The following is a 24,421-nucleotide window of genomic DNA, read 5'->3' as shown; positions in this document are numbered from 1 at the left end:
CATGCCACGATCAAAAAGACCTGCGAAGAGGGGCCCAGGGTAACATGACAGGAGGCCCCCTGAGCTGGTATTTCTTTGGTTCATCTCTATTGCTCACATCATTCATTGAACACAGCAGGTATTTATTTTTTCCCACATTTTTCATTGGTGCATTATAGTTGTACATAATGATGGGATTTGTTGTTGCATATTCATTCCTACATACACACAGTATAACAATATAATTTGGCCAATATCGCTTCCCAGCGCTTCCCTGCTCCCTCCCTGCCTCCCACCTCTTGTTCTCTTTCCTCTGCTGATCTCCCTTGGATTTTTAGAAGATATACCCCCACCTTTGTTTTCCTTTATCCTGTCTAGCTTCTGCAGATGAGAGAAACAACAACCCTTAACTTTCTAAGCTTCACTTATTTTGCTTAACATGATGATCTTTATTTCCATCTATTTACCTTCAAATGCCATAATTTCAGTTTTATTTATGGCTGAATAGAATAAACCTCCGTTGTGTATGTATATATATATATATATATATATATATATATATATATATATATACCACATTTTCTTATCTATTCATCCATTGATGGACACCTAGGCTGTTCCATAGTTTGGCTCTTGTGAATTGCGTTGCTATGAACATGGGTATGCATGCATCACAGTAGTAAGAAGCCTTTAATTCTTCAGGGAAAACACTAGAAGTGGTATAGCTGATTCATATGGTGGTTCCATTCCTAGTCTTTTGAGCAACTTCCATGCTGATTTCCACAGTGGTTGTACTAATTTACAGTCCCACCAAGTGTAAAAGTGCTCCTTTTTCTCCATATCCTCTCCAGTATTTATTATTGTTTGCATCCTTGATGACTGCCTTTCTGACTGGTGTGAGATGAAATTTCAGTGTAATGTTGATTTGCATTTCCCTAATTGCTAATAATGTTGAGCATTTTTTTTTCATGTATTTGTTGGCCACTTGTATTTCTTCTTTTGAGAGGTATCTGCTCAATTCATTTGTCCATTTATTAATTGGATTATTTGATTTTTTTGGTGTAAAGATTGTTGAGCTCTTTATATACTCTAGATATTAATCCTCTGTCACAAGTATAGCTAGCAAAGATTTTTCTGCCATCTCGTGGGTTCTCTTAGTCATTTCCTTTGCTATGCAGAAGCTTTTTAATTTGATGCTGTCCCATTATTAACTCTTAATTTATTCGCTGTGCTTTAGGGATCCTATTGAGAATGCCATTGCCCGTGCCAAAAGCTGGAGTGTTGACCCTATATTTTCTTCTAGAAGTCGCACAGTTTCTGATCTAATTCTGAGATCTTTGATCAATTTTGAGTTGACTTTTATGCAGGATCAGAGATAAGAATTTAGTTTCATTCTTCTACATGTGGCCCAGCACCATTTGTTAAAGAGGCTGTCTTTTCTCTAATGTATATTTTGGCACCTTTGTCAAAGATCAGATGACTGTATCTGAGTGGGTTTGACTCTGTGTCTTCAATCCTGTAGTCAGGTACTTTCTTATTGTTATCCATAACACTACCTTGTTTTAAGAGGAGCATACAATTTGATAGGAATGGCTTCCCCTTTCTAATTCGTTTCTCCTAAGTAGACCCTTTGAGAGAAGCCTTAGGCCTCTCACCCATGGGCTCACACCCATCTGTGGAGGCACTCTATAAAATGCCAGCTGTGTGGTACATGACCACAGGAACAACAAGGGTAATTCTCTTCTTTCAAAATTGTGACTCCCACCCTCCCCCAATTTCTCTAAGTGTTTCCTTTTAAATAAAAGCCATGGTTCACTGCTACTGAAAATTAAAGACAACAGAATAAAGATCAAGGTCCAGGCTGGCGCTAGCTAAGGCAGAACATTAAAATCACTACTTGAATTTCTCCCCTCTTGAATATTGACAAAGACTACTAATGGAAAGCCAATCTGGAATGCAAGTTCATTTCAGACATTATTACACTTGTATCACAAATTATTTTGACTAAAATGAAGAAATGAGGTGGCCTTCACCTGAGATGAATTAGGAAAGGTAATAACATACTGCTGCTGCTGCTACTACTAACAATAACAACAACAACAACATCATCATCATCATAATAATAATAATTGTATGTGGCTTCCTCCACATGAACCCCTCACCACAACATGGAGTACCAAAAAAATCCAAGAGCTTATTAGGCAAATATTAGTTGATAAAGTTGAGGAGAGAAAGAACTAATCAACTCTCCCTCCTCCAAGCTGCATTTCTAGCTTCTCCAACTGCACGAACCTTGCTGTCCAAGTTTCTCTCTTCTATTTCCCCCTTAGTTCCAGGTTGTGTTTAGCAATTAGCTTTACACCTTAAGCACCCCAGCCATCCTTCCCAGTTGCCAAACCCCAGTTTGGGGGCTGTCCTCAGTTCCCAATCACAAGTTGGCAGGATGTTCTGAGGATATATTCCCAATGCATAACATTTACAAGTGCTGCTATAGCAGTTCAACAAGGTGGGCTTAAGATCCTTCCCCATATAAAAATGGAAAATGTCAAGGGTATTTCCAAAGTATGGCAAGCATGTCTCATCTGATATTCAACATGAAAGGAGAAGAATTGCTGACAGAAATCTGTTAACAGGAAAAAGAGATTGATCAAGTACAGATATTAGCCACATAGATCACCCAGTAAATCAGACATTCTCACAAGATAGGTAAAGAGACATGAGAAACAAACAGGAGGGGAAAAAACTCTAGGTGAGTCTCTCACTCTCTCTCTTAGCATGTTGGACATTTAGAAGCATGGAATTTAAACTCATGAAATTTAGAAGCATGGAATTTAAACTCAAGCTTTATCAACTTGCTGTGGTGACTCAAAAGTTGTCGTTTCTCCACTCAACTTTGCTGAAACACTTGATTCATGTTGTTCTTATTTAACCTAATTTGCATTGATTTAATCAGTGCTGGTATGCTTTAAATACATAATAAATTGGGATTCTGCAACTTAGATGACTTGGAATAGCTAAATTTCAATAAAGCTCATTTCAATCTGTTAATGTATACAGTTCTGCCAAGGGGTTTAAAACTGTAGAAAAGATGCAACTTGCCACATTAGAGGTGAGAAAGGTTTAAAGACACTATACAGATGAGATGATTTGTGTGATAATAAGGTGAAAAGCCATATATATCTTAATTATAGCCTAGAAGCATCTTCTAAGTTTTGAGTAGCACACTTAGAAGAAAATTCACATATAAATGCAGGGAATTTAATTTTATTCTCTTTCTTTCTTGCCAACACTCAACTCTTTTTTGCCTTTCTGTACCAGCTCTACAAATCAAGTGACATCCAAAGTGGGACCTCTTCTTGCCCATTTGGCAGCCTCTGTCACCACTTTGCCAAACTGCATGCATTAGGACGATTTTCTTCCTAGCAGCCATAGGGATTGGGTGGCTTGTATGCACTGTATTTGCTGAGTGGCTGGCTGCTGTTTACCCCAGCCTGTGCCTGAACAACCCTCCCTTCCCCAACCCTTTAGACTTTATGGCTTAATCAGCCAGCCTGCTGTCAGGAATAATTGTTTTGGCAAGAGGTGAAACTACTTTGATGGTGAAATTGTTTGTCTGTCTGTTAAAGTGTTCTGCAGCACCTTAGAAGTGCCAGGACAAAATCTGCAAATGCCCAGTCCAGAGTTAGAAGCAAGAGTGAGAAGAGACAACCATCAGGAATAGCATAGGAAGAACAACACTTGAGGAGGGACAACAAAAGAAAACATCTGTGCCAGTAATAAGCAGTATGACCTTGAATAATCCCCTGATGTCTCTTGGCCTCAGTTTCGTCATGTGCAAAATGAAGGGGGTTGATTTTCTAATGTCTCTTCTAGCTCCTAAGACAGCATGTGATGTCTAGGACATTTCAAATTTGTGTTCTTTTCAATTAAATGATCCATCTCAAAGATAAATGACCAGGGCAGAGCATAGTTGAATACAAAATGGAATGATTCATGCCCCTATTCATATGACTTTTCCTGAAAAGTCCCACCAGTCTTTAGTGACTTTAATTCCATTGGTTGGTCTCTCCATCTTGGCTGTTAAAGGACACTCAAATTGCTTGACCAATCTGCAAGTGGAACCTGGAAACTGGTAATCCACCTTCCATCCTATCAAAATGAACATGATAGATGTGCCCACACTTTAAGTTCCTAGAGGCAGAAATGGTGGGAATTCAAAGAGAGGAGCTGGAGATTCACATCCTACTACCTTTTATGATCATGATGGTCAAGAAGGTAGGCTTACCCACATTCACTTCCCACCTGCTTACTCAGCCATCCTGAGGATTTTTTTTTTTTTTTTTTAAGATGATCAACAGCTCAGGCAGACTAAATAGAAGACAGGGAGAGTTTATTCATTGTAAAGACTCCTACATACAATTAGGAGTGGAATAAACAGACCAGGGCTTCTCTTTATAATTAGGAGAGAAACAGCACAATTTAGTACACTCTCAAAGCTTAATCAGGAATCTTCATCATGGAAGAGGGGAATTCATTATGGTTTAAACTACCTCTTTCCTACCCATTCTCTAGGACATTCTCCTGGGGTGAGGCATATTGCAGGGCTGTGCAATCATCATGAACAGCACGTGTCAGAGTTAGTCTTCTCCATGTCATACAGCAGAATCTTTATTCGTCTACTGTGTGCCCCACAAATACCTATGTAGTCTGATGAAACCCCAGCAGGATCTCATGCAAGCCTCCTTGTACACAGATATGTTTTGCCATACTGGATCTCACATCACTGGGACTGGGATGGCGTCCCAAACCCGATGGGTTTGGAAAGCATTCCCCAATCACCACCAAAAAGGGCTGGCTCACTGCAGAACTCCAGCGCCCGCAAAGGGAGAAGAAAAAAAAATCATAGCCAAGCCCCAAATTATTGCCTTCCTGTGTCTTCTCTCAAGTTGCTTTTGTAAAGCAAAGGGCCAAATGTGGATTTTGCTACAGATTCCTACGTACCTTTTACACGTAGACAGCTTTGAAGGGGGAAAAAATATTTTTCCAAAAGGGACAGGGGAGAGCACAGAATATTTCAATTTCCCACTTGGAAATATCTTGTCATTGATAAGGCTACCTCTATCCCCTCCCCTTCCTCTTTTTTTTTTTTTTTTTTTTTGGAAATATGGACCAAAAAAGCTGAAAGTGTTTTCCATTTCATCAAAGAACATATATTACTTTAGTGGTTCGGTAAAATGTTGGTTTTATGCCCACCCCTTTTCAATCTGCCCATGTCTGAGGTGCTCCGGGAAGACGCACAATCGTGAGCAGCTTACGACACTCAGTGAGCAGTAGGTGCCTGTGCAAGCTCGCGCCGCACACTGCCTGGCGGAGGGAAGGAGCCCGGGCGCCGCTCGCCGCTCCCCACGCCACCGCCCGCGCCGCCCGCCGCCCGCACCACCCCGCCGCCCGCAAAGCATGAGCGAGCCTGCTCTCCGCAGCTGCCCAGGGCGCGAATGGCAGGCGGTCTCCGCGGAGTAAAAGGTGGCGCCGGTCAGTGGTCGTTTCCAATGACGGACATTAACCAGACTGTCAAATCCTGGGGAGTCGCGAGCCCCGAGTTTGGAGTTTTTTTTTTCCCCCTCCACAACGTCACAGTCCGAACTGCAGAGGAAAAGGACGGCGGCAGGAAGGCGAAGCCCGGGCTCCGGCACGTAGTTGGGAAACTTGCAGGTCCTAGAAGTCGCCTCCCCGCCTCGCCGGCCGCCCTTGCAGCCCCGAGCCGAGCAGCAAAGTGAGACATTGTGCGCCTGCCAGATCCGCCGGCCGCGGACCCGGGCTGCCTCGGAAACACAGAGGGGTCTTCTCTCGCCCTGCATATAATTAGCCTGCACACAAAGGGAGCAGCTGAATGGAGGTTGTCACTCTCTGGAAAAGGGTGGGTAAGACACTTTTTAATTAAATTCTTTCCCGAAGATTTTTTTTTTTCCTCCCTTTTCTTTGCTGCAGCATCTAACATGGACCAAATCACCATCTCTTTGATCTTTCCGTGGCTGTGAACTTTCTATGCCGCCCAGCTTTCTGCATGCTTAGAGGTGAACGTGTGGTTTTTGGGGAGGGGGGTCCTTCTTTATTTCTATATATTTATTTGATTTTTGCCCTTTTCTCCCCCTCCCCCTCCCGCTCCCCCTCCCTCGGAATAAAATATGATGTAGATTTCTGACCGAGCGCTTCCAATGGACATTCTCCAGTCTCTCTGGAAAGATTCTCGCTAATGGATTTCCTGCTGCTCGGTCTCTGTCTATACTGGCTGCTGAGGAGGCCCTCGGGGGTGGTCTTGTGTCTGCTGGGGGCCTGCTTTCAGATGCTGCCCGCCGCCCCCAGCGGGTGCCCGCAGCTGTGCCGGTGTGAGGGGCGGCTGCTGTACTGCGAGGCGCTCAACCTCACCGAGGCGCCCCACAACCTGTCCGGCCTGCTGGGCTTGTCCCTGCGTTACAACAGCCTCTCGGAGCTGCGCGCCGGCCAGTTCACGGGGTTAATGCAGCTCACGTGGCTCTATCTGGATCACAATCACATCTGCTCGGTGCAGGGGGACGCCTTTCAGAAACTGCGCCGAGTTAAGGAACTCACGCTGAGTTCCAACCAGATCACCCAACTGGCCAACACCACCTTCCGGCCCATGCCCAACCTGCGCAGCGTGGACCTCTCGTACAACAAACTGCAGGCACTCGCGCCCGACCTCTTCCACGGGCTGCGGAAGCTCACTACGCTGCACATGCGGGCCAATGCCATCCAGTTCGTGCCCGTGCGCATCTTCCAGGACTGCCGCAGCCTCAAGTTTCTCGACATAGGATACAATCAGCTTAAGAGTCTGGCGCGCAACTCTTTTGCCGGCTTGTTCAAGCTCACGGAGCTGCACCTGGAGCACAATGATTTGGTCAAGGTGAACTTCGCCCACTTCCCGCGCCTCATCTCTCTGAACTCGCTCTGCCTGAGGAGGAACAAGGTGGCCATTGTGGTCAGCTCGCTGGACTGGGTTTGGAACCTGGAAAAAATGGACCTGTCTGGCAATGAGATCGAGTACATGGAGCCCCATGTGTTCGAGACAGTACCGCACCTGCAGTCCCTGCAGCTGGACTCCAACCGCCTCACTTACATCGAGCCCCGTATTCTCAACTCCTGGAAGTCACTTACAAGCATTACCCTGGCGGGGAACCTGTGGGACTGCGGGCGCAACGTCTGTGCCCTGGCTTCCTGGCTGAGCAACTTCCAGGGGCGCTACGATGGCAACTTACAGTGCGCCAGCCCGGAGTACGCACAGGGCGAGGATGTCCTAGATGCCGTGTACGCCTTCCACCTGTGCGAGGATGGGGCCGAGCCCACCAGCGGTCACCTCCTCTCGGCAGTCACCAATCGCAGTGACCTGGGACTCCCTGACAGCTCGGCCACCACGCTCGTGGACGACGGGGAGGGGCAGCGCGATGGCACGCCTGAGCCAGCCACCGTGGCTCTCCCCGGCGAGCACGCTGAGAATGCCGTGCAGATCCACAAAGTGGTCACCGGCACCATGGCCCTCATCTTCTCCTTCCTCATCGTGGTCTTGGTGCTCTACGTGTCCTGGAAGTGTTTCCCAGCCAGCCTCAGGCAGCTCAGACAGTGCTTTGTCACGCAGCGCAGGAAGCAAAAGCAGAAACAGACCATGCATCAGATGGCTGCCATGTCTGCCCAGGAATACTACGTTGATTACAAACCTAACCACATTGAGGGAGCCCTGGTGATCATCAACGAGTATGGCTCTTGTACCTGCCACCAGCAGCCCGCGAGGGAATGCGAGGTGTGATCCTCCCAGTGGCTCTCAACCCATGCGCTACCAAAAACGCCTGGGCAGCCGGTCGGGCCGGCGGGCACCAGGCTGGGGTCTCCTTGTCTGTGCTCTGATTTGCTCCTTGACTGAAACTGTAAGGGGATCTCTCCCAGAGACTTGACATTTTAGCTTTATTGTGTCTTAAAAACAAAAACGAAATAAAACACAACAAAACCCCACCCCACAACCTTCTGGACAGTCTATCTTAAATTTCATATGAAAACTCCTTCCTCCCTTTGAAGATCTGTCCATATTCAGGAATCTGAGAGTGTAAAAAGGTACCAATCATTGATTTTTTTTTTTTTTGTAAACTAAAACGTTTAAAATAAAATAGCATTTACAGTTTTTACAGACTGGTGTAACCTAAATGAATTGTTACCTGTGTTACAAGAGAAGCAACAGTTACAATTTCCTTTGGATGGGGGAGGGGGAGGGAGGATACTGCCAGTGGGAGAATCAAGAAATCAAGAAGCAAAGTAGGCAGAGTCTATTTAAATGTTAAAAAGGGCAAACAAAGCTTATCAGTGTAATAATACAGATTAATTTACCCCACATGAGTAAAGACTGAAAAAAGCAAGATCTTTTATATTATCGGAGAGTGGGCAGTGTAATCTGACCATCATAAAGCAAGTGAAAGGTGGACTGAGGACTGGTCATTATTACTCAGCTTTTGAGGCAAAGATCTTTGTAAATGGCTTTTAAAAGGCAATGCCAGACAGTTTGTCCTATGAGCAAGAAACATTTTTGCACTTAATGTAACCATCTTTCAAATCATCTCAGAATTTTAACTACTTGTTCGTAATTCTTCTCTGCCTTTGATTCAGTAGAACTCATAGCATTGGTGCCCTTTTTCATACCCTCCGATATTAAAGAGAGTCCCTCAGCTCCTGCTCTCTGTGGTTTCACTGAGAAGGAAGCAGAATCCCAATGTTCAGGACTGAAAGCTGTGTTTCTGGAGCACATTGCTAAGACTGCAGTAAGCTTAAGCTCCTGAGCAATGACAGCACACTCCTAGTTACTGTGGGGAAAGAGGAATTCCTGACTCAGGATGAATGCCTGCAGGGTAATGACTTGTAGCAAGAGAATTTAGGGACAGACTTGATACAGCAGGGATGGGGGTGGGGTGAGAGAAGATCATCATTTGATTCTGTGTTTGCATATTACTGAGATAATCTGGGAATAATTTGTTAACTCGGGGCAGAAAAAGCTGCCTCTTCTCAGATGGCCCTTTTGTGTAATGCTTGCTTTCCCTGTTTTTCACTTTTGTTCTTTGTTGGGATTATTGGCTGCTCCTTCCCACCCTCATAGGTTTTCAGGTTCATCATTGCAATGTTAGCTTTTTATTAAACTCAATTAAGAGTGAGGAGGCAGTGGTGGTGGTAGTTAGTGGGTTTTGGGAAGGGCAAGGGGAGGTGTGTATGCATTGGATGGAAGGGTCTTTCACCAGCTAACAATTTAATCAGATGTATGATTGAAATAAAGTATCATGGGTGGCAGATGGTGAATACTGAACCAATCAGTCCATGTCCAGAAGTATTTTTCTCACCCTTCTAAATGATACTAAAGACTGGCATCTCTTTCTATTTCTACTCCCCCCCACACACACATTTTAAGAGATAAGTCCAAATAGCAGGAAGTGGGATGAGGAACAAACACAACACCATCCCCCAAAATGCAAATGCCTCTAGTCACCAACCTAAAGAGGCAAAATCAGCTTTTTGAAATGCAGAACAGTATCACTATATGATTTACTTAAGCTGAAGATTAATTGTAGATTTTTCTTCTGCCTATAGAGAAACCAATATGCCTAAAACTATGGCTTCTATGAGGCTCTTGCAAGAGAAATATTTTTCAAAGATCTTTTAAGATGTTAAGCCTTGAGAGACATGGAAGACAGCGTCTCTCTCTCTCTTCCCCCTCATATCTATCTATTTTATCTATTTCTCTCTCTCTCTCTCCCTCTCCCCCCTTCTCCCCTCCCCCACTCATTCTTTCTGACCAGCAAACTTCATCTTGCTTTCTTTATAATTGAGATACGACTTTATGACACATTCCATGTACATAAACACCCATTCAGACTGTTAATGTTCTAGGAGAGAAGGGCTTCAAAAACTTTGAGGATGGGTTTTGGATTTAGTCAAAGCATAATCCTTTGGAATTGCCACTCTAAATAGCATATCACTTGGAGGGCAGGAGTAATAGGAACAAGGATGTGCCTCCTATCTATAATTAAACTGCAATAAAAAGACCTCCTCCAAAAGAGTGCATACCATTTTTTTTTTTTTTTAATTTTGGCTTTTTTAAAAGAAAGCCATTCCCAAATTGTGGCCACTGAAGGAAGATTCTGTTAACTTAACCTCCTCATGGGAAGGTTACAGGAATGCATTGCCAAAAGCTGCTCTTGCTTGGCGCATGGAAGGGTTGTGTTGGTGTGCTTATAGGGAAAGCTTCCAGGAGCAAAGATTTTCTGGCAAACATCAGAACTACAGGTTCCCCCAAATCCTCTAGAAAGAAAGGACATTGGAAATTAATTTATTTCCTGATCCCAATTTTATTTTATACTTTTAAAAAATGTAGTCAGGAGAAAAAGAGGATAATCATGCTTTGTTTTCTTCTTTTTCCCTATTCCATGACTAAAATATCATGTATTGGGAAGACCTTAAATCCATGGAAATCTAATGAAAGATCTTTGGAAAAAGGAATCTACAATCTGGGACTTTGGGAGCAAATGATAGCCATAGAAAGCTGTGTTCTTAATTTGTGTGTGTGTGTGTGTGTGTGTGTGTGTGTGTGTGTGTGTCTGCATGTTTCTGTAATGGTATGTATTTGCAGGCAAGCAAATATGTTTTCTAAATAAACAGAGAAATTTAGCTCACACATCCTTTCATGGTCCTGTGCCTCTTACTTTGAGAAGGGCAGGGCAGGGAGAAGCCAAGAATAAGGGAGAATGGTAGTTTTAACTAAGGTTTTGTGACACTTTTTTTCCTTTCTCAAATTAATTAATCTTTAAGCTTCAAGAAACTTGCTCTGACCCCTCTAAGCAAACTACTGAACATTTAAAAGGGGATCTAATTTTTAAAGGTATAGCACTTTTTTTTTTCTTCCACAGAGGGTGCTAATCTCATTATCCTGTACTATCTGAAAAGAATTTAAGGCCACAATTCACGTCTCATCCTGGGCATTGTGATGGATTAACCCCCCATTTGCAGTTACTTCCCAGCTGATTAAAGTTCAGCAATGGTATTGAGGTTTTTCAAGTATTTATATAGAAAAAAGTATTTTCCAATGACAAATGATGCTCTCACATCAGGCTTAGCTCTGGTAGTTTCTTAGGTTGTACCAGAGGAGAAGGTTAAATGAAACCAATCTTTTAACAGTTCTCAAAGGAAAGGAAGCCCTTGACATAAGACACAGCCAGAGATAGTTGGGACCACCTGTCCCACAACATATACCATATGCTATAAAGTTGCCATCATACAGAAAAGATTATTTCAGTACAAGGAAAAATTTTTTTTAAAAAATCACTTTTCACATTTTCCCAAGCTCTTCAAAGCACAAGAGTACCTTACCTTTTTTTCCCCCCAGCTTTCAGGAAGGCAGACATTTGGTATGACTTAGCATCAACAACACATTTATGAGTATGTGTAAGTAATTAAAGGGGCAAACACCACGTGTTATTCCTCCCAAGTTTCCTAAGCAACTGCACACAGATCACACAGATCACTGGCAGGATTAGGGGCCACCTGTGTTTCTAATTTGTATTAATCAACTTGTCAGCAAGTCTGACACCTGTTCTATTCTGGCATGGCCAAATAGCAGTGGCCACCAGTGGATCCATATTCTGATGAAATGAAAGTCATCAGACATTCCCTCACAGAGAAAATTATCCAAGCACCAGAATTTATATCTGTTTTTGGAGAATAAGTTATTATAATGTTTCAGGGAAGTCAAGATAAATGTCAATTAGATGGATTGTTATACTTAATCTGAGTTTGCCAATAACATGTATTTAGTTAGAATGAAACTATTAAACTATTAGGGATACATATACACATTTATCTAACCATCTTCACAAATATAACCACCCACACACATGCACACATATATTTTTGTATACAAAAGTAAACATGTACATACATACTTATTGATAAATATCCATACATATAAGAACACACACATAGATAGGCACCGCCACATTACATAACTACCCAGAACTTCTTTCCTACTCCTGTGATCAACTCTACTTAAGAAAAGATGTGATAAAACCAATCTGATAGAGATATAAAGGACTGTTATGGCTGACAGCATTTTCAGGCATTAGTTATAAGTTGGTACTGGCTTTGCAGGCTGGGGATCCTCTGCACTCCTTGTGCCATGGCAGAGTATACACACCTGTTGTCTAATGGTGAGAACCAGCAAATGGAAATGCACTCTCAAGAATACTTTGCACCTCAGTGGTAAGAAAAATATTTTTTTCCACTTAAAAATGCTCTACCCTTGATAATTTTTCTTGGGATCCAGGAGGCAAAATTCTTACTCTGACAGGGAACCACCTCCTGACTTTCCTCCAATGGACACAATTTGTCAAAGTTCTGGATTTTTGCTGAAAGTGAAAGGGTTGGCTGTTATATCCTTATGGTTTAGACAGAGATGTAGAAGAGATGGATAAATAAAATTGCCTGAGTGTTTGTTTGAAATGGGTGTCTTTACCTTGATCTCACTATGGGATGGATATCAGCAACCTTAGAGGTCAGGTACTTGTTTATATCTGTTTTGGGAGAATAAGTTATTATCAGCTAATGATTCAGAGTGCTGGTTTTCAGTTTCCTGGACTTTTCACTGTTCAGTTTATCCCTTGAATGATTGTCCCCTCCAGTCCCATGCCCAACAAAAGAGCCTAGACTGGACACAGGGACATATTTAGCACAAGCTTGTTGAATGATATGGGTGCAATGCTCAAATAAGTGGGCAATGTAGAACTCTATCAACATAGGGGGCCTCTCTTCAGCTTCCAGGAGAAGAAATTGCCAGTGATCATCTAGTCCTATCTCTTACTAGAGGATTTTGGAATCAGACTGGCAAAGACATCCATTATTTAACTATCAGGGATTTATTCACATTTCTTTCTTGGTGATTCACATGGACCATGTGTCTACGTCAGAAATTCTCAACCAGGAGCAAATTTGTCACCCAGTGGACATTCATTTGGTAATGTCAGGATACATTTTTTTAAATTTTGTATGTGGATGGTGATGGGGTGCTACTGGTGTCTAGTGGGTAGAAGTCATGTATACTGATAAACATCCTATGATGCATAGGACATCATCAACATTCAACAGTTTTTTGACCCAGAACTTCAAGAGTACTGAGCTTGATTCTAACCCTGCATCATGGTGGAAATTAATATGTGACTAAACATGCTGTGCCCAGCTCTGCATAGAGTGGTCTGAATTAGTTTTAAGTTCACCTAGCTCTGTTCCCTTTCTATCTTCCTCTCTCTTGCCAAGGAACTGGAAGTCTAAAGTAAAAACCCTCAGGTTGTTTGCTAATCAGCAAAAGACCTGTAGTTAGCACATGCATCTCAAAGAACATATGGCAGAACTTAAATTAACTAGGACAAAACTAGTCAGAATTCTCCATTGACCCACTTTTTCCTTAGCAATATATTACTTAGGAAATAGAGGGGAAAGCATCAAGTTAACAGTGAAGATTTATTAATCAACGGGAAAATAAGAAACTTGATATTCCTTCTAGGAGATGTTCTGGAGACTGAACAAATTCATCTCACCTGTCCATAATTTCTCAATCCCCAACCAAGACAGGAAGATAGGTGAGAATGAACTCCCATTTAAAAAAATAATCAATGTGTTTATTCTAGTGAGTAGGATGGACATGTTTATGAAAGACATCATCTCAAACCTTAGAAGCAGGATGGCTAGAGATGCAGACATCACGAATAAATGCATTTGAGGGTGGGAAGACAATGTAAATGGATAAAGTTCATGGGAAGGTGGCACCATAAAGAACTAGCAAGTTCATGTCAAAGAATGTGCATCAGATTAAACTGGGTCCTGTTTAACCGGGACACTAAGCGCTATGGAAGAAATAGGGCCTGGAAATCAGGAGTTGGGTCTTTGACCTGGTACTATTATTCACATGACTTGGGAAGATCAGGAACCATTATACTTTGGTAAACCTCTGTCCCTCTGTTGTTAGGAAGACTCATCAAGGTATTCCCTGAGGATGCTTCCAGTTCTAGATTCTATTTTATCATTCCCCTCCCCCCACAAAAAATAAAATTTGAAATAAAAGTATTTTTCATGCTAGTGTCATTTAACCAGAAAATTAAAATCTCCCTGAGTTCCCATTCCCTAGACATTCGGATTCATCAAACTTGCCTGCATGTGAATAAGAAAAGATATGTTAAAAAAATATATATCACTGGGAGACAGGAGCTTCAGAGAGGTAGATAAAGAGGCTGAAAAACAAATGAGAAAGCTTAGCCACATGTGGGTGGGAAAATAGGGCTTTTAGAATGTTCAGGAAGAGTTGAAAAGAAGTCCTAGGGAGGATATACACTCGCACACAAGTGAGACCTAAGATATGTACAAAATGCCTAGAACTGTTTCTGGGGTATGTGTGTGTGTGTGGGGGGGGAGGGACAGTGCAGTAAAAGATTTGTTCAGGATGCGTAAAACAATTTCCTATAAGTGACAACAACCAATATTAGGAGTTGAGAGATCTTTAGTAAAATGAGTGCAGGAAAGGAAGAAGGAAGAGGAAGGGGGAACAGAAAAAGAGGGGGTGGGGAAAGAGGGAGAGAGAGATGGAGAGAAAAGGAAAGATAGAGAGGAAGGGAGAAATGATACAGGGAGGAGAGGAAGAGAAAGATAAAAAAAAAAAAAAAAAAAAAAACCCAGAGCAAGTAGAGTTTCATGATTTGTGTTTTATATTGATGAAGTAATCATCATAAATAGCTGGCTCCTCAAAGCTTTTTAGTCATTTTTTTCTTTATTCTGCTCTACCAGGTTGGCTATTTACTTCCTCTCAATGTAATGTTGGAAAGCCATTTTTTTCCCCAACTGCATTATGAGAAAAAAAAATAATTCATTCTCCAGCTGCATCCTCTTTCTCTTTTGCTTAGCTGGAAAGATGATTCTCAACCCTGGCACACTAAAGTTCCCAAGTAGTGCACACTGGCACTACTTGGGAACTTTAATAAATACTGATGTCTGGATCTCACCACAAGAAGATCTGATTTAATAGCTCTGGGGAGTGGCCTTGGTAAGGAGATTGTTTTTTAAACTTCCTAGGTGATTCCAAAGATCAGTAACACGGAGAAGCACCGAGCGAGAGGGTCTCAGGAATCACAGCGTGTGCTGCTCAGTAATAACATCTAGGTATCTGACTGCCGGTCTTTAAACATACACGGCGGGTTGGCCACTGAGGGTTAAGTGAAGATCTTAACTTCTCCCCATCAGCTCCACCTGGTGGCATGGATAGGAGAAAGATTTGTAAGCATACATATGCTTCGAACTGGTTTCTGAGCACTTGATGATTTTCCAATTTATAATTATTACTTTATTCATTTCATTTATCCCAACAGTCTACAAGATAGACATAAATCTGTTTTGTTTTTAAGACCAGAAAACTCAGATCTGAAGATGTCATGTAGCTTCTTACCCAAGGTCATTGCTACTGCTACACGGGGCACTTGGAACTTCTTCTTCTAAATTCTGTGTCCTTCCTTCTCTACCAATTATTTTTCCTTCTCAGATTGGTCATGTCATTATCAGATAGAGCTGACCCTGCTCAAAATATCCAAATCAATAACTCTTCCAGGAGCCCTGGAAAACACAGTGCACGCATTTCTATGTCTTTTCCTCCAACTGGAGTCTAGAAATTCTTAAGTCTGTCACCACAGTCTTTCCTCTGTCCCTTTTTGTGACTACCCCCCATACCCACCCCATGCCTGATGCACATTTCTTTTCCACAGAAGCCTCCAGGATGCTCACGAGACATCCAAAAAGATATCAATTCTTTCTGAATATCACCAACACATAATAAATGTTCCCTTTCCATTCAGCCCACTGCCATCAGCAGCTTTCCCACAAGCTCTTCCAAGAGTGTGAAAACTAAATCCTAGTAGGATGTTGATTGATGAGTTGTGATAAGAGATTTTTTGCTGCTTAAATAAGGGTCTTTAGGGGAACGCCTTAAGGAAATCACTCTAATGCTAGAAGTTCATGCACTAAAACAGCTGGGTGATGAATATTTGGACAGGAGATCCTGTCTTGTTCCCCTTAAATGAAACAACAGACGCAAATGCTCATGTCCTAGAACAGATCCACCAACAGTTTATGGGGCTTAAAATAAAGCCACTGGATCTTCCAGCATATTTTACCTCCTTAAACCAATGTCCTTTTTAAAAAATTATGCATTTTTAGGTGTTTACCATTAGTGTGTTTATTGTCAACTCAGAACCTTCAATATTGCAGACACTGTGTCAGGGACCTCTAACTCAAAGATATTGTAGGCAGCCTTGAATAAAAGGGAGAAAGCACAGCAGCATTCAAGAGCTGGATTAGTCTGCTATAGAAAGGTCTGGAAAAGCCAAGTTACACACAATTAATAGAATAATACACAATCTGTCTTCAGTTGGCCAGGGCAGTCCGATCCTTTGTCCCTCAGCTGTAGAACAACCACACACTCTGATTTTGTGTCACTGTCTACTCCATGGTGATTGCATTTTCAGTGAAATCTATATTGCCATGCAATCTGTAGGTTTTTAAATTTTTTTTTTTACTCTAAAAATTGTGGTCCTTCTTAGAATTCGGCCTCCCTCCTTTACTTGCTGTTCAGGCCATGTTTATCTGAGTCTCTCATATTTATTTATTTATTTATTTATTTATTTTGCAAACTATTTCAAAAACACAAACAGACAAGAACAAACATCATAGGGAAGAAGAGGAGATACTGCATCGTAACTGAAATGTACCTATAGAAAACTTTTCAAGTTCTACTGATATTGCTCAACTCATTTAATCAAAGTAGCACACCATTTCTTTTCTAGGGATTAAGCAAATAGTCACTGAGTGATCGACAGAACACTTTACCTGTGAAGGAGAGGGGTACCAGCTAGAGGACTGTGCCATCAGAGTTCTGCCAGATTCACCATGACAGTTTACAGAAGATGCCTCTATTTCTTTCTGGTGCATTTATGAAAGGCAATTCCCCCATCCACAGGAGTGTTTATTATATTTCACTTACTAAGATCTCGGCAACCTCCTAAATCCTTAACATTTTCTCATTTGAGCCTTGTGATCAACCTTCATTCTTTCTTGTTCAGAGTATTAGCATCTTCGTATTAAAAATGTACCTCACCTGCCCAAAGTCAATTACTATGGTGATATATGTTAAAGGAGACAGAGCTTGGGTTCAAATTCTGGCTGAGTGACTTTGGCAAGCTTCTTCACCTTTCTGACTGGAGAAGGGGTTGGTGCAAGAACTAAATCAGATTTAAATGAGCCATTCTTTGTAAAGTACTTAGAACATTGAGTGGCACATGGAAGAGGATACATAAGTGTCATTTAAAAAACAAATCGCAAGTATAATAAAATCTTGCAGCAAGGGAGGGGCTAAGCCTGGAAGTACCTGAGATGTTGCTCTCCAAAGCCATGTTCCCTACATTTTTTTTTCTGTAATAAGATGATACCCCAAAATCTGAGTTCTTGAAAGCACTGAGCCAGAAAGGAGAGGACAAAGGAGAAAGAGAGTGAGGTCTGGAGGTACAAGAGGGACATGCATCTTCCTTCATAGCTTTCCAGCTAGCCCAGATAACATACTCACTAACTTTTGTTTTGGTTCTTAACTGGCTGGACTTTCCCACTCTGATCAGGCATCCCTGACAAATCTACACCATCACTGCAATATGTATGCGAATCTGCACACACATCTGGTTAGACATGTGGGTTTGGCACTCACTTTCACAAGAACTGAAGGCTAGTGACCAGCTGATGGGAGCACGGTCCATGTGTGTGGGTCTTTGGTGAGACAGCAAAACTCATTTCCCCCCTGAGCTATTTGCTGTCAGCAGTCAATTCTTGAAGGAGGAAAGCCACTACAAAGCTCACAATTGTTATCAAACTCCCAAACTCTTATTTAATATTGGCAATATTAAATCATACAGGCCCCCAGGACACTAAGTATATATCTCCCATTGTAACAGATTGGTTGGCATTTGAGAAGATTTTCCTTTGTGTACAAGAGTCATGATGCTATTCGAGAAAATAATACAAAGGAAGAAGTTCATATCTGAGGTTGACCCTCTTTTGGGAGAGGAAGTCTTGTATCAAGAGGTAGAATCTACATTCTCATTGCGCCAATTTGTTCCTGACCCTTGGGCAAATCAATTTCACTTGTGCAGGTCTTTCTTTCTTATGTCTATGATGCAGTGTCTCTTTCTTAGGTAGTGTAGGGTCTGTAGTGTCTGTTTTTAGTGGATTTTAGTTCTCTGATTTGGTAGTCAGGGTATGGAGTTGAAAAGGTGAAGGAAAGTAAGGGTCATTTCCAACACATTTCTTCTTTGCTGTCACCTATCAATAGGCAAAGTGGTGAAGTTATCAATCTTCCACCAAGGGTAGGCTCCAGTTCCCTTAGAGATCTCCTCAACCTCACAAATAGAAACTGTGTGGTCAGAGGGAGCATTTTATTTTGTACATAGATATGCAAAATTGGTTCTGTTCTAAAGCACACTCTTCTTGTGATTCATCCATAGAATGATTAGTGTGTGCTCTGCTCCAGCTGGAGACGGGAATATTGGGAATGCTTTGCCTACAGTGAAACCTCAATACATGAATCTATATTTCCAGAGAAAGCATTAAATGTCAGGGAACTGAGAACTGTCTTCTCTTTAGTGTTTTACTTGTGTCTTTGCTGGTGTGTTTTGTTGTTATTTGTTTTATCCCTCCCTTCTTACCTTCCAACCACCAGTCTGTCTTTTATTTATTTATTTTTTGACTCAATTCATAGTTAATGAGCTTTATCATACATTCTCAATGGGGACAATATTGCACTGAGGAGCAAAAGTTTTTTCTTGTGGGTGGAAAAATAAAAACCCTTACTGGTTTGTATATATAATGCACAGATACACCTATAGTGCATAAAATATATAATGTATGTGTGGGATTAAAATTTAGGGTGTGGGAGTAACTAGGAAAACATCTGATTTTGGGGAGGTAATAATGAGAAAAGGGCTGGGAAACACTGAACAGGATGTTGATTGACAAGGGGAAGAGACGAGCAAACAGTAAAAGCATAGGTCACCAATCGAGGCTTTAAGAAGGCACTTTGATAATAAAAACTAGGATTCAGAGACTTTTTGGACAGCTACAGTTTCATTTAAGGGACTTGATCTTCTCAACCCCTCCCGTACTCAGCACATTCCAGAATTGTCTTTATTTACAGGCTTCGTGGCGCATTAAAAACAAAAAACAAAACAAAAGAAACAACTATTGGGCATGGAATTAATAGACAGAGCCCTGGTACTGTCTATGCCATTTACTGGCTTAGATAAATCATCACCTTTTGGACCTCAATTCCCTCAACTATAAAATTCAGAAAATAATCCCTGCTCAGTCTATTTCCGAAGAATCTGGTTAGGATCAGATGAGATAATATGAGTGACAGACTCTCCAAAGCTATGAGGTCCTATGCAAGGATTTAAGGCAAACTCTTAGTTTGTGAACTCCTAGGGTAGTGGTGACAAGAGCTGTGTAATTGGCTACCTGCACAGTATGGCTTCCTAGGGCCATGTGTTCTAAGCTCTTATTTAATTCCTGCCGTTAGTCATTATTCTGAATAAAGTCCCCCATGACTCCTTTGTTGTGCACATATGTGGCAGGGAGGCCATGAAACTGAAAGAAGGCCCCTAGCTCTGTAACAGGACATCTTACCCTTGACTCCCTTCCACCCCATGGAACAGAGTCTGACACAAGAGGTCCAAATGCCTGAGGGCAGGTGATCACATCAGCTTTGTGAACCCACTGTCTCCACCTCTAGAATGGTCATACACATACGCCTTGCAGGATTTTAGGAAGATTAGCTGATTATCGGGTTATGCATATCAAGTCTACCAAAATGTTGCCCAATAATAAATTCTCAACCAGCAATCATCCTGGCCTCATTCTTTCACCAACATGTTCACATGTTGTATTTATGAAAATAAAGCCTGGGAAAAGTGATGGCATGAAGAGCTATTGATTTCTAGAAGTGTAAACTAAACAGAGGCTTTAAGAGGGGAATACATTAATTTTTATATATTTATTTATCTATTTCTGGGTATGGAACCCAGGGTGGCTGTACCCATTGAGCTACATCGTTGGTCTGTTTTTATTTATTATTATTATTTTTTTTTGTCTTAGGGTCTCCCTAAGTTGTTAAGGCTGGCCTTGAAGTTGGGATCCTCTTGCCTCAGCCTCCCAAGTCAGTGGGAAGACAAACATGTGTACCAAGCCTGGAATTTAAGAGGTTCAATGAAGGAGAACACTAGATCTGTCATACCAGAATAATCTCTACAGAGGAAAGAGCAGGACTGGTGCTTAGTAGCAGAAGTATCAGTGCAGAATAATTAGTACAGTAATTGGAATGAAGGGGAGAGAACCACTCTCTGTCCTTGGGGTCAGATAGCATTAGTAAAGAAGGGGGTCAAGTAGCATTAGTGACAAAGATACCCTCATGCAGGGCCTTCCCTAGCAGATGTTCTAAGACCTGCCTCAGATGACTGTATTCTTCTCCTCTTCTGCTTGTTTTTTTTTTTTCTTTTAATATAATGATTCTTCCCATTTTTATCAACAGATTCAATACCCCGGTCTTCTTTTTCTGAGTATACCTCTCCCCAGCAGCATATACCTGCTCCATCTTCTGAGAACTTAAACAGAGACTCCGGGAAGAAAGTGGAAGCAGAAGTCCAGCTTGGTTCATTGAGAATCACCCATGCACCATATCCTTGCCACTGAAAGTGCACCATTCACTTTTCTGAGCCTTCAAGCTCTCTCTTCCCCTATGGTCCTGTATCTGTCAGCCTGTGAGACAACATTCTTGGATCCCACAGCCAAGCAGCCCTGAACTCCAGTACAATTCAGCCACACATGGAGCATCAAGCAGACTGCTGGGCTCCACCTGTGTCTCCCAGGGTCCAACCCAAAGGATGCAGCAGATGTAAGACAGGGAAGGCACCTGTCTTTGTTTTCATTTTCTACCAGGCCCAGCTCTTTGGGGAAAAAAAAAAAAAAAAAGAAAAAGAAAAGAAGATTCGTGCTCCAAGCTGGTGCTGCCAAGCTTCCTCCCCTCCCTTCCTTGTCCAAGCACTCCACCGTCTGTGCAGACTGCATAACAGCAATTTCTGGAAACTGGCTGCAGAATCTGGGCCAGTCCAGAGGCAATGAATCCTGGTATCTGTGTGGTGGGGTTTTAAGGATTGTATTTTTCACCTTAATTCTTTTAACTACTGCCAGGTCTTTGAAGCACATCTGTCACCAACGGCTTCTATTTGTAAAATGAGACTGAAGCTATCGTCTCCAGAGAAATTTCGGAATCTTCTCTGTAGTTCAATGCTTTTCCACTAACAGCTTGGCTCACAAAGTACGACTGCGGTAAATATTAAAGAATGTTAATAAAAATGAGATAAAACACCTAGGGATCTCTTTTTCCCCCCCAAATTCGGCTTTGCTCACTACAAAAGTTTATCTTGACAGGAAATTTACTTCTGTGATCCACATCATTTCCCAAAGCAATTTTCCAACAGCAAACATAAATTTGTGGAGATCGCTAAGAGGTTTTTCAATCCCTGTGCTAAGGAGGTCATGGGGTTTCCACTGTTTGTCTCACCTTCAGGTGAATGTCCCATATTTGGGACACTCTCACAGGGGAACCCTGAGCAGCCACTAAAGGTCAAGGCCTGGAAGTGTGTTTTTGCATTTCTAACATAAACAGAGTTAGCAGGGGGAGATGATTTGAGCATCAAGATTAAATCTTGGGATGGTAATTAAATCATTAACTAAGAAAATAATTGCCTAAGCCCACAGATCTGCACTCTCCAATGGGATGAAGCACTAAGTAAATGTAATGGCTTTACATTGCAGTGACCTTTAAGCTGGCTAATACATACATTTATACTCTACCAGAAGTGCAAATTAAGTACTTATCATGAGATAAAATTTGTGCTCTCCTCTTTGTTGTGTTTGCTTGGACCTTGGCCTTTGAGTCTCAAGAAATGAAAAAAAATGACTAAAGTTTGGAATGCAATACACCTAATATGAGTCCCAGCTCTGTAGTACACCAGCTGTATGATATGGAGAAACAACTTCATCTCTATTACTCTCAGAATGGTTTGGAATTTCTACTTTGAAGGTGTTGCGAAGATTAGTATTAATGTATGCAAAGCATTTTACACATGGTGGGTGCACAGTAAGCATTCAATAAGTATCATTAGCATCAGCAGTATCATTATCATCATCTTCACATTTGGTACCAAACATAACTATTACCAGTTAAATGTATTTTTGGCTGTACACAGTGAATCTCCTTTATAATGCTATTTGCAATACAGTGTAATTCAGCCTATAGACCTCAGTAGATGGTATCACACAAAATAATATATGTGATAGCATTTTATAAGTGTAAGGTTTGATGAAAACATAAGAAACCACTAGGGGGTCTTTTTCGTCTATCCAAATCAACCCCCAGGTGCCAGTTATTTTCATAACCTTCCCTATGCTCATACCTGCTCTGTTATCTCCTTTCCTTTACACTCATTCAAAGTTTCATGATGAAGCAACATGCATTTGAAGGTGCACACACACCTATGCAGCCTTCTCCAATGCCCTCAGCTTGCTCTGGGCTTTGTCTTTTACCACCAGAAGTTGTAAGAACAGTCATTGCTCATAGCACTCATCTTAACCATCTGGGCTGCCCCGTGAGATTTCTTTCAATTGTATTATTCATCCACTTTCTGTACCATGCATATCTATTTTGTGTCATATTATACACTAGTCACGGTTAGGGGACAACTTATTTGCATCAATTCAGTTCAGTTAGTTTCTAGGCACCATGGGGTGACACAAAAGAAAGCAAGACATGGTTCTACTCTCAAAGTGTTTACAAACCAATGAAATAGGCACAATGTCCACACATGTGATGATAAAACTAAGGCTGAAGAAGATGCACACTGTACTTCAGGTATAGCAAGTCCCGCTGAGGATACAGACAAAGGAGAGGAGTTTATCAATTCAGAAAATGGGTCGGAAGTTGAACAGAGTTTGATTAAAAAAAAGATGGACTCTGTACTGGGCCCAGGAGGGAGGGATTGGACAGGCAGAATGAGAGAAAAGAGCTTTCAAGGAGAACAGTCCATGATATGCAGCAGCATGAATGCAGGCGAGCGAGCAAGAAGTGTCAGCTGGCCATACTGGTGAGGTACTCAACAGCATGTGATGATATGATTTTTCATAAGTAGACACTTAATCAGCAGGACAATCTAGAATCTAATTTTGTTCCATTTCGGTAAAGAATGTATCCTATCTACAACAGGATGAGTAAGTGAGAAAACAGCTAATCACTCTAGGATCCTTCCTCCACACTCTCTGCTAAAGAGGAACAGAATCCAGAGCAGTGTTTCTGCAGGCTCCTGAGGGGAGAATTGTCTCACAGGGAAAGAAATAGAAGGAAGTGCTTGAAGGGGGTTGATGGAGAATCTAGAGCAACAAAAGACTTAGAAAAAAATATCTGAAATTGGAGGATAATGTGGTTGCATCTAGTGGGAAGTGACAGGACTCTGTAGGAAATGGTTACTAGGGGCTCTTAAGAAGGTGGGGTCATAGGGACCAGTGTTTCACTTATCTGAAGACACCCTAGTGCTCAAACATGGCAGGAAGGAGCAGTTCTGCCTGCCTTTGGGGGAACATGAGGGCACAAGACAATAAACAAGGTAAATGGGAGTTAGGTGGCCCAAAAATCAGAACACCATCCCTGAAAGTTCTGGACCAATATTTGACCTCCAGGGCCACTGCGTAATCAAGAGATTGGGATGGTAAGAGAATCTTGTAGTGATTAAAAGTCAATTTTGAAAGAGAAAAACTGAGCAAGTGAAATATTTTTACCCTTATTGTAAAATGAATTTTATACCGATTCCATTGGCTGTTACCACACAACCCTGCCCTATATAATAACATGCAAATAGTCATAGTTGAAACGTTACCAGTATTTGTTACAGGTTCATTTTGAAGACTCATCAGTCAGTAGGCAATCTAATTCTCCATCAAATCTGAGTGGCTGGTGAACATTCAAGGGGATGTTAACTTTTATTTACAAGAGTCATGGCTTCTATGCGTTTTATCAGTTCTCATGAGTACCCAGTGGGGCCATTGAGACCAAACAAAGGGACATATGGGGACTGATGACTGGGTCTGCAGAATGAAAAACTAGAAGCAAAGGTGACCATCAACCTCTCCATGAATGCCCTGGAATAAAAGAGAAATCATTCCAAGGTAAGAATACCACCGAGATACCCTGTCCTGGTCTTGAGGTATAGGTTGGGATGTA

The 24,421-nt window shown here is 41.8% G+C and overlaps 2 protein-coding genes across 5 annotated transcripts in view; one reads left to right on the top strand and one right to left on the bottom strand.

The window, feature by feature from the left end:
• Nucleotides 1-24,421, bottom strand: part of Ctnna2 (catenin alpha 2) — a 940,372-nt gene that overhangs the window by 329,294 nt on the left and 586,657 nt on the right. Inside the window, exon 7 of one of the 4 annotated variants that reach the window (XM_076833066.2) lies at nt 20,814-20,827. The exons of the other annotated variants lie outside the window; for them this stretch is intronic. Within the exon in view, the coding sequence (XP_076689181.1) occupies nt 20,814-20,827 (14 nt within the window). The remainder of the gene's footprint in view (nt 1-20,813; nt 20,828-24,421) is intronic. 4 annotated transcript variants of the gene reach the window in all.
• Lrrtm1 (leucine rich repeat transmembrane neuronal 1) lies at nt 6,233-7,798 on the top strand. The gene has a single exon (XM_076833901.1). The coding sequence runs from the start codon at nt 6,233-6,235 to the stop codon at nt 7,796-7,798; it is 1,566 nt and encodes a 521-aa protein (XP_076690016.1).

This window comes from Callospermophilus lateralis, chromosome 14 (genome assembly GCF_048772815.1).
Source record: "Callospermophilus lateralis isolate mCalLat2 chromosome 14, mCalLat2.hap1, whole genome shotgun sequence".
Lineage (NCBI taxonomy): Eukaryota > Metazoa > Chordata > Mammalia > Rodentia > Sciuridae > Callospermophilus > Callospermophilus lateralis.
Note: the sequence above shows the minus strand (reverse complement) of the source record. Positions and strands in the feature narration are given on the sequence as shown.